Raw genomic sequence first — 11,206 nt, forward strand, 5'->3', positions numbered from 1 at the left:
ATCCTCCTCCTCCTCCTCTCCTTCTCCTCCACCTCCTCCTCTCTCCTCCTCCTCTCCTCCTATCCTCTCCTCCTCCTTTCCTCCTCCTCCTCAGAGCTCCTGTGCTGTGAGCAGCTTCATGCTGTTCTGCTGCTGGTGCTGCAGGCCGGAAACCTGCTGAATGCGGTGAGACACGAGGGGCGGGGGGGGGTGTTGTGTTGTGGTTGTGTTGTGTTGTCATCCTGTCAGTAGTAGTTGTGTTGTGTCGTAGTTGTGTTGTGTTGTGTGTCTTTACTGTCGTTTGGTGTCTTTAGTGGAGATGGCGCGGCAGTGTCCAGTCGCCGTCGCGGCAGCTCCGCGGAGATTGTGCGCTCTTTTAGTTTTTGTGTTTATTTTTAATATTTTCTTTGCCACAAACACATCGGCACTAACAACATACGACCGCAGCACACTTTTGGACATAAACTTTTGCGCAAAACAAGGGTTTTTGTCCACTTTTTCCATCGATCCAGCGTGGCCGGCAGAGATCGTACGAGCGAACCGCAACAACAGCAGTGGAGCCGCTACTACGGGGAGACGACGAAAACATCGAGGGAAACGGAGCGGAATTCGGAACAGACTGAGAGTTCAAGCCCACTGTCCACCTCTGCCCAGCATCCTTCTTGCTAACGTCCAGTCTCTGGAAAATAAGATGGATGATTTTAGGCAAGGATCAGATTCCAACCGGACATGCGGGATTGTAACATCTTTTGTCTGACGGAAACTTGGCTGACCCCGCTGGTGCCGGATCGAGTCATATGTCCAACCGAGTCCTTCTCTGTTTTCCGTGCAGACAGAACGGAAGAGTCTGGTAAATCTAAGGGTGGAGGGGTCTGCTTCATGACGAACAACATGTGGTGCGATCCCAAGAACATTAAGACTCTTTCTCGTTCCTGCGCACGGATCCTGGAACATCTGACGATCTCATGCCGTCCATTTTACCTTCCCGGGAGTTCAGCTCGGTCATCACCACAGCCGCTCACATTCCACCACAAGCGGACACCGACGTAGCACTATCGGACCTACATGATGTGTTATGTCGGCATCAGAACAAGTATCCCGACGCGCTGTGGTGGTGGCTGGGGACTTTAACAAGGCAAACCTAAAAAGTCATGCCGAACTTTCACCAGCACATTACGTGTGCTACCAGAGGAAAGAACGTTGGACCACTGCTATACGCCATTCAAGAGAGGCTATAAGGCTGTCTCTCTCCTCCGTTAGGAAATCAGACCATGCCGCCATTTTTCTGCTTCCGGAGTATAAACAAAGGATCGCTGGAAGCGGTAGTGACGAGGAACGTAAGCGGTGGTCTGACCAATCAGAGGCTGAGCTACAGGACGCTCTGAGTATTGTCGACTGGGACATGATCCAATCCAGTTCCAGTGACGCCAGCGAGTTTATGGAAGTAGCAATGAGCCTCATAGCAACGCTTAACGGACACCATCGTCCCCACGGTAAAAGTTAGGGTCTTTCCTAATCAAAAGCCGTGGGTTGATAGATCCATCCGTGAAGCTGTGAACGCCTGCATTGCTGCCTATAACTCCGGTCTTGTATCCGCAACATGGACGAGTACAAGGCAGCGGTCTATGGACTGAGGAGGGCGGTGAAGAACGCCAAAAGGAGGTACCGAGACAGAGTGGAATCACAGATGGAGCAGCGCGACACCAGGCGCCATGGCAGGGGCTACGGACTATTACAAACTACCAGAGCAGACCCCGCAATGGTGAGTGCCGACGCATCCTAGCGGACGACCTGAACTCATTTTATGCACGGTTTGAGGCTAGCAACATCACCGCTAGCTAGCCGCCTAACAACTACGCTGCTAGCGTAGCCGAGGTGAGTTGTACCGCTGGGATGAACACACACTCTCTGTGACCGAGCACAGTGTGAGGAGGGCTCTGTTGAGGGTGAACACCAGGAAAGCTGCAGGTCCAGATGGCATATCTGGGCGAGTACTGAAGACCTGTGCTAACCAGCTAGCTCCAGTGTTCACCACAATATTCAACCTCTCCCTGGCTGAGTCCGTGGTCCCCGCCTGCTTCAAGAGATCCACTATTGTCCCTGTGCCCAAGAATGCTTCTCCAGCATGTATGAATGACTACCGACCCGTGGCCCTCACCTCGGTGGTCATGAAATGCTTTGAGAGGCTGATAAAGGACTACATCTGCGCCTTCCTCCCTTCCTCCATGGACCCGCTGCAGTTTGCTTATCGCCCAAACAGATCCACGGATGATGCTGTCTCCCAGGTACTGCACACCACACTCTCTCATCTGGACAGCCAGAGGGGGCTATGTGAGACTACTGTCCATTGATTATAGTTCAGCTTTCAACACCATAGTGCCCTCCAGACTGGCCGGCAAGCTGATTGAGCTGGGACTGAACACCCCTGTGTGCTTGATCCTGGACTTCCTGACCGCCAGGCCACAGGTGGTCAGGTGGGCAGACACACCTCCAAATCCTCACCCTGAACACAGGATCCCCAGGGTTGCGCCCTCAGCCCCTACTGTACTCCTGTACACATGACTGTGTGGCCAGGTTCAGCTCCAACACCATCATCAAGTTTCGGATGACACAGTGGTGGTGGGCCTGATCTCCGACAACGACGAGAAGGCCTACCTGGAGGAAGTTGCTGATCTGTCACTCTGGTGCCAGGACAACAGCCTCATCATGAATGTCACCAAAACTAAGGAGCTGATTGTGGACTTTAGGAAGGTACAACAACAGAGGACGACTCACCACTGGGGATTAACGGACTACTGTGGAGAGGGTGAGCGGTATAAATACCTGGGAGTCCACATCACCGAGGATCTGACATGGTCAACAAACACAGACACTCTGGTGAGAAAGGCAAGGCAGCGCCTCTACCACCTCAGGCAGCTGAGGAAATTTAAAGTTTCCCAGAGGATCCTTCAGTCCTTCTACTCTGGAGCTGTAGAGAGCGTCCTGACAGGAAGCATCACAGCCTGGTTTGGCAACTGCTCCGCTCAGGACAGGAAGGCTCTGCAGAGAGTAGTGCGTTCGGCTGAGCGCACTATTGGAACTACACTCCCACCCTGCAGGACTTGTACACCAGGAGGTGCAGAACCAGAGCCGGCAGGATCATGAAGGATCCTCACCACCCCAACAACAGACTGTTTCAGCTGCTGCGGTCAGGCAGGCGCCTCCGTAGTCACGCTGCAAGAACAGAGAGACTGAGACGGAGTTTCTTTCCTCAGGCCATCAGGATTGTGAACTCCGACCTCACCAGGACCCCCACATAGACCCACACAACTGCCCCTCTTAGGCACACACACACACACACACACACACACACTTACTGTAAATATTGTGTTGTTTTTTATTTGTAAATAGTGTGTACTTGTTGCCCTTGCACATTCCTGCTGAGCATTGCCACTTTCATTTCACTGCACACCCTGTGTGTGTATGTGACAAATAAAACATCTTGAATCTTGAATCTTGAATCTTTGTGTTGTTTTTAATGTCCTTTTAAATAATGTAAGGTTACAACACTATCAACTGTTTGTGCCTGTGTGTGTCCGTGTGTGTGTGTGTCTCTCTGTGTGTGTGTGTGTGTCTCTCTGTGTGTGTGTGTGTGTGTGTGTGTCTCTGTGTGTGTGTGTGTGTGTCTCTGTGTGTGTGTGTGTGTGTGTGTGTCTCTGTGTGTGTGTGTGTGTGTGTGTCTCTGTGTGTGTGTGTGTGTGTGTGTGTGTGTCTCTCTGTGTGTGTGTGTGTGTGTGTCTCTGTGTGTGTGTGTGTGTGTGTGTGTCTCCAGGGAGGCTATGCTGGGAACGCTCTGGGCTTCAAGCTCTCGTCTCTTCTCTCTCTGGCCGACACCAAAGCCAACATACCGGGAATGAACCTGCTGCACTTTGTGGCTCTGGTCAGTGACCTTAGAGGATCAAGTGGTTTCGCTTCAGGTTCAGGTTTTGGGTCCGTGAGGGTCCTCCTGTGGTGGATCTAGTCCTCATGGTGGACTCCTCCTTCTTTCTCCTCCAGGAGGCCCAGAAGAAAGACTCCAAGCTGTTGGAGTTCCCCCTGAAGCTGACTCACGTGCAGCTGGCCTCCAGGTCAGACCTCTTGTCTCCACCCTTAAAGACTACATTACCCACCAGCCCCTTAAAGACTACATCACCCACCAGCCCCTTAAAGACTACATCACCCACCAGCCCCTGAAAGACTACATCACCCACCAGCCCCTGAAAGACTACATCACCCATCAGCCCCTTAAAGACTACATCACCCACTAGCCCCTTAAAGACTACATCACCCACCAGCCCCTTAAAGACTACATCACCCATCAGCCCTTAAAGACTACATCACCCATCAGCCCCTTAAAGACTACATCACCCACCAGCCCCTTAAAGACTACATCACCCACCAGCCCCTTAAAGACTACATCACCCATCAGCCCCTTAAAGACTACATCACCCACCAGCCCCTTAAAGACTACATCACCCACCAGCCCCTTAAAGACTACATCACCCACCAGCCCCTGAAAGACTACATCACCCACCAGCCCCTGAAAGACTACATCACCCATCAGCCCCTTAAAGACTACATCACCCACTAGCCCCTTAAAGACTACATCACCCACCAGCCCCTTAAAGACTACATCACCCATCAGCCCCTTAAAGACTACATCACCCACCAGCCCCTTAAAGACTACATCACCCACCAGCCCCTTAAAGACTACATCACCCATCAGCCCCTTAAAGACTACATCACCCACCAGCCCCTTAAAGACTACATCACCCATCAGCCCCTTAAAGACTACATCACCCACCAGCCCCTTAAAGACTACATCACCCATCAGCCCCTTAAAGACTACATCACCCATCAGCCCCTTAAAGACTACATCACCCACCAGCCCCTTAAAGACTACATCACCCATCAGCCCCTTAAAGACTACATCACCCATCAGCCCCTTAAAGACTACATCACCCACCAGCCCCTTAAAGACTACATCACCCACCAGCCCCTTAAAGACTACATCACCCACCAGCCCCTTAAAGACTACATCACCCACCAGCCCCTTAAAGACTACATCACCCACCAGCCCCTGAAAGACTACATCACCCATCAGCCCCTTAAAGACTACATCACCCACTAGCCCCTTAAAGACTACATCACCCATCAGCCCCTTAAAGACTACATCACCCACCAGCCCCTTAAAGACTACATCACCCATCAGCCCCTTAAAGACTACATCACCCACCAGCCCCTTAAAGACTACATCACCCACCAGCCCCTTAAAGACTACATCACCCATCAGCCCCTTAAAGACTACATCACCCACCAGCCCCTTAAAGACTACATCACCCACCAGCCCCTTAAAGACTACATCACCCACCAGCCCCTGAAAGACTACATCACCCACCAGCCCCTGAAAGACTACATCACCCATCAGCCCCTTAAAGACTACATCACCCACTAGCCCCTTAAAGACTACATCACCCACCAGCCCCTTAAAGACTACATCACCCATCAGCCCCTTAAAGACTACATCACCCACCAGCCCCTTAAAGACTACATCACCCACCAGCCCCTTAAAGACTACATCACCCATCAGCCCCTTAAAGACTACATCACCCACCAGCCCCTTAAAGACTACATCACCCATCAGCCCCTTAAAGACTACATCACCCACCAGCCCCTTAAAGACTACATCACCCATCAGCCCCTTAAAGACTACATCACCCACCAGCCCATTAAAGACTACATCACCCACCAGCCCCTTAAAGACTACATCACCCATCAGCCCCTTAAAGACTACATCACCCACCAGCCCCTTAAAGACTACATCACCCACCAGCCCCTTAAAGACTACATCACCCATCAGTCCCTTAAAGACTACATCACCCACCAGCCCCTTAAAGACTACATCACCCACCAGCCCCTTAAAGACTACATCACCCACCAGCCCCTTAAAGACTACATCACCCACCAGCCCCTGAAAGACTACATCACCCACCAGCCCCTGAAAGACTACATCACCCATCAGCCCCTTAAAGACTACATCACCCACTAGCCCCTTAAAGACTACATCACCAACCAGCCCCTTAAAGACTACATCACCCATCAGCCCCTTAAAGACTACATCACCCACCAGCCCCTTAAAGACTACATCACCCACCAGCCCCTTAAAGACTACATCACCCATCAGCCCCTTAAAGACTACATCACCCACCAGCCCCTTAAAGACTACATTACCCATCAGCCCCTTCACCAGCTTCATTGTTCCTCCTAGGGTTTCCGTGGAGACGCTGGATGCAGATCTCAAGTCTCTCTCTTCTCGCACGCGCTCAGTAGAGCAGAGCGTCCAGAGGGACGAGGAGCTGCTACAGCAGCTGGGCGGCTTCCTGCAGGTGAGAGAGGTACTGAGAGGTACTGAGAGGTACTGAGAGATACTCAGAGGTACTGAGAGGTACTGAGAGGTACTGAGAGGTACTGAGAGGTACGCAGAGGTACTGAGAGGTACTGAGAGGTACTGAGAGGTACTGAGAGATACTCAGATGTACTGAGAGGTACTGAGAGGTACTGAGAGGTACGCAGAGGTACTGAGAGGTACTGAGAGGAACTGAGAGGTACTGAGAGGTACTGAGAGGTACTGAGAGATACTCAGAGGTACTGAGAGGTACTGAGAGGTACTGAGAGATACTCAGAGGTACTGAGAGGTACTCAGAGGTACTGAGAGGTACTGAGAGATACTCAGAGGTACTGAGAGGTACTGAGAGGTACTCAGAGGTACTGAGAGGTACTGAGAGATACTCAGAGGTATACTGAGAGGTACTGCGAGGTACTGAGAGGTACTGAGAGGTACTCAGAGGTACTGAGAGGTACTGAGAGGTACTCAGAAGTACTGAGAGGTACTGAGAGGTACTCAGAGGTACTGAGAGGTACTGAGAGGTACTCAGAGGTACTGAGAGGTGCGCAGAGGTACTGAGAGGTACTCAGAGGTACTGAGAGGTACTCAGAGGTACTGAGAGGTACTGAGAGGAACTGAGAGGTACTGAGAGGTACTCAGAGGTACTGAGAGGTACTGAGAGATACTCAGAGGTACTGAGAGGAACTGAGAGGTACTGAGAGGTACTGAGAGATACTCAGAGGTACTGAGAGGTACTGAGAGGTACTGAGAGGTATACTGAGAGGTACTGCGAGGTACTGCGAGGTACTGAGAGATACTGAGAGGTACTCAGAGGTACTGAGAGGTACTGAGAGGTACTCAGAGGTACTGAGAGGTACTCAGAGGTACTGAGAGGTACTGAGAGATACTCAGAGGTACTGAGAGGTACTGAGAGGTACTGAGAGGTATACTGAGAGGTACTGCGAGGTACTGCGAGGTACTGAGAGATACTGAGAGGTACTCAGAGGTACTGAGAGGTACTGAGAGGTACTGAGAGGTACTCAGAAGTACTGAGAGGTACTGAGAGGTACTCAGAGGTACTGAGAGGTACTCAGAGGTACTGAGAGGTACTCAGAGGTACTGAGAGATACTCAGAGGTACTGAGAGGTACTGAGAGGTACTCAGAGGTACTGAGAGGTACTGAGAGATACTCAGAAGTACTGAGAGGTACTGAGAGGTACTGAGAGATACTCAGAGATACTCAGAGGTACTGAGAGGTACTGAGAGGTACTGAGAGGTACTCAGAGGTACTGAGAGGTACTGAGAGGTACTCAGAGGTACTGAGAGGTACTGAGAGGTACTGAGAGGTACTCAGAGGTACTGAGAGGTACTGAGAGGTACTGAGAGATACTCAGAGGTACTGAGAGGTACTGAGAGGTACTGAGAGGTACTCAGAGGTACTGAGAGGTACTGAGAGGTACTCAGAGGTACTGAGAGGTACTCAGAGGTACTGAGAGGTACTGAGAGATACTCAGAGGTACTGAGAGATACTCAGAGGTACTGAGAGGTACTGAGAGGTACTGAGAGGTACTCAGAGGTACTCAGAGGTACTGAGAGGTACTGAGAGGTACTGAGAGATACTCAGAGGTACTGAGAGGTACTGAGAGGTACTGAGGTACTCAGAGGTACTGAGGTACTCAGAGGTACTGAGAGGTACTGAGAGGTACTCAGAGGTACTGAGAGGTACTGAGAGGTACTTCTACGAGTACTTCCTGTCACTCCGTGTCCTTTGTCTTCGTCCCAGTCCTCCGCCGCATCGCTCCTCCGTCTCCATGGTAACCGTCTCCAGCTCCAGTCCGACGGCTTCCAGCTGATGGATTTCTTCTGTGAAGACAAAGAGACGTTCAGGCTGGACGACTGCTTCAGCATCTTCAACAGCTTCTGCTGCAGGTTCAGCGCCGCGGTCAAGGTACGCAAACAACAACAACAACAACACTAGAGTAAACAACAACAACGTAACCCTGCAGTAAAGACGCGGCCTTCTCCTCTGAAGGAGAACTCCGAGCGCGAGCTGAAGGACGCGTCTCGCCGCCGGCGCCTCCAGGAGCTGGAGGAGCAGAAGAGACACTCGTGGTCGTGCGGCGAGGAGGTAAGGACGTCGTCACGGCAACCGGGAACCGAGCTCGCCGCGGCGCCGAGTGACGGCCGCGTGTCTCTCCAGGTCGACGGGGCGTTCGGGGCGCGCTGCCGCAGCGAGGCGGATGTGTCGGCGAGGACCGGGCCGCACTCGCCCTTCTCCGTGTCCCACGCCTCCCTCGGCCGGCCGCGGCGTTCCAGGAACTCTTCGTCCGGCTCGTCGGTTTTCGGCGCCGACCGCGAGCTGACCGCGCTCCTGTTGTCGCCGAGCCCCGAGCGCGAGGACGCCGGGACGAGTCCCGGGAGTCCGGGACTCTCGAACGCCCGACCGCCGAGCTCCAGGGTCTCGGCGTTCGGCTTCCCCCAAAACCGGACGGCGCCGCCATCCCCCGCCTGCGCTCCGGAGACCGCCGCTCGCCTCAGAGACAACGCTCAAAGCGCCGCCGACCGCGCGATCGCCGTGGCGACAACCTCCGATCCCAACCGGGAGTCCGACCGCGGCGGCGCCGAAGATCGACTCGCCGGCGCCCGTGAACTCGCCAGAGGGAACAAGATGTCGTTTGAGAAATGCACCTTGGTGCCGGAGCTCAAAGGGTTCGACCCGGTCACCGGGCGCCACAAAGGTCGCCGACGCCGGGACGAGGAGGCGCAACAAAAAGAGGAGGAGGAGGCGCAACGAAAAGAGGAGGAGGTGCAACGAAAAGAGGAGGAGGGGCACGAGGAAGAGGCGGTGGTGTGGTGCGGGACGGGCGTGTGCGAGGCTGCCGGCGATCTCGCGGACACCGCAGAGCGTGACCACCGGGGTGGGAGCCGGCGAGCTAGCTCCGCCCACGCGGAACCTCAACCGGCCAATCAGAAGCCAGCGCCTGAACCCATCAGCAGCCAACCGGTGCCTGACCCCCGCCGCGACAATCCGTCGCATCCCGCCTCCTCCCCCAGGTGGCGCCGCGCAGAGCCTGCGGCGGCGGCGGCCAACGGGGCTAAAACTGCCAATCAAAGGGGAGGAGCTAAGAGGAGCTCCACCAATGAGCAGAGAGACGTGAGGACAGAAGCATCCGGTTCCGCGAATGGAAAGGCGGGATCGGCAAATTCGTCCAAGTCGTCCGCCAAGAACCTCCCGACCGCCACGACTCGACCCGCCGCCATCAAGGCCCCGGCGGTCCGCACGCTCACGAGCTCCGAGAACCAGAGCTTGAGACGCGTGGTGCCGATCTCCAGGACCGGCCGAGGGGCTCCGGGCCAACATCCCGGCAGTCGCACCTCCTCCGGCCTCCTCGGCGGCACCTCCTCCCTCCGACGAGGAGGAGCAGGAGGAGAGCAGCCGGCGACCGCTCCGTCGTCCCGCCGCTCCAGAGTCCACAAGGCGCCGGACTCTGGGGACCAGAAGGACCAGGAGGACCTGAAGGACCTGAAGGACCAGGAGGACCAGAAGGACCTGAAGGACCTGAAGGACCAGGAGGACCTGAAGGACCAGGAGGACCTGAAGGACCAGGAGGACCAGGAGGACCTGAAGGACCAGGAGGACCTGAAGGACCAGGAGGACCAGGAGGACCAGAAGGACCAGAAGGACCAGGTGGACCAGAAGGACCTGAAGGACCTGAAGGCTCCGGGTCCTCGTGAGCAGAACCAGGAGGCGCGGAGGAGGCCGTTAGCTAAACCCAGACCGCCACCGGAGGAGAAGATGTGTCGCGCCACGCTGCGGATGCTCGGAGGAGGAGGAGGAGGAGGAGGAGGAGGCGGCGGCATCAGTGCTCCTGTTACTCCTTCCCACAAAGCCGGTACTCCTTTGCAGCTTCCCGGTTTCGCCCGAGGCACCGCCTCCTCTTCTTTCAGACGAACCCACACCACGCTGACTCCTCCTCCTCCTCCTCCTCCAGGCCTCGCTCGCTCGGTGTCCTCCCTTAAACACTCCCCGAAGACCTCCTCCACCCCCTCGCCTCTCACCAGAACCGGCTCTCTGAGAGTCCCCTCCGACCTCCTCAAACCTTCCTCCTCTTCCTCCTCCTCCTCGCTGAGGAGGTCCCAGAGCATCAGGCCGGCGCCTCCTCGGTCGCCGCTCCGCGACCCGCCGGCTCCCCCTAGAGGCCGCCGGCGGAACGACAGCGGCACCTTCTCCGACAAGTCGACTCACTCCAGGGATTCGGGCAAGTCCACCCGGCCGGGCTGGAGGTGACAGGAGGAACCCGGGGCTGCAGTGTCCCTTTAAGAGGACACTGTCCCTTTAAGAGGATGTGACACTGTCCCTTTAAGAGGAGCTGCCTCTCCAGACGCAGTGTTTCACTGCAGTAGATGAAACGGGAGAAACAGAACAATCTTCTTTACTTTGGACGGATATTTTTTATATTGTATCTTCATAATATTCTTATCTTCTTACCTACCTTCCTACCTTCCTACCTTCTTACCTACCTACCTTCTTACCTTCCTTCCTTCTTACCTACCTTCCTACCTTCCTTCTTACCTACCTACCTTCCTACCTCCCTTCCTTCCTTCTTACCTACCTTCCTACCTTCTTACCTACCTTCCTACCTTCCTTCCTTCTTACCTACCTTCCTTCCTTCCTACCTTCCTACCTTCTTACCTACCTTCCTACCTCCCTACCTAACTTATTACCTTCCTACCTACCTACCTACCTCCCTACCTACCTTCTTACCTTCCTACCTACCTACCTCCCTTCCTACCTTCCTTTCTACCTTCTTACCTCCCTTCATA

At 54.4% G+C, this 11,206-nt stretch overlaps 1 protein-coding gene across 1 annotated transcript in view; it reads left to right on the forward strand.

Annotated features, from left to right (window-relative positions):
• Positions 1 to 11,206, forward strand: part of LOC130212190 (FH2 domain-containing protein 1-like) — a 35,318-nt gene extending 24,112 nt beyond the window's left edge. Inside the window, exons 7-13 of the mRNA XM_056443331.1 lie at positions 95 to 165; positions 3,791 to 3,898; positions 4,015 to 4,085; positions 6,266 to 6,383; positions 8,166 to 8,330; positions 8,415 to 8,510; positions 8,583 to 11,206. Of these exons, the coding sequence (XP_056299306.1) occupies positions 95 to 165; positions 3,791 to 3,898; positions 4,015 to 4,085; positions 6,266 to 6,383; positions 8,166 to 8,330; positions 8,415 to 8,510; positions 8,583 to 10,670 (2,717 nt within the window). The 3' untranslated portion in view covers positions 10,671 to 11,206. The remainder of the gene's footprint in view (positions 1 to 94; positions 166 to 3,790; positions 3,899 to 4,014; positions 4,086 to 6,265; positions 6,384 to 8,165; positions 8,331 to 8,414; positions 8,511 to 8,582) is intronic.

This window comes from Pseudoliparis swirei, chromosome 21 (genome assembly GCF_029220125.1).
Source record: "Pseudoliparis swirei isolate HS2019 ecotype Mariana Trench chromosome 21, NWPU_hadal_v1, whole genome shotgun sequence".
NCBI lineage: Eukaryota > Metazoa > Chordata > Actinopteri > Perciformes > Liparidae > Pseudoliparis > Pseudoliparis swirei.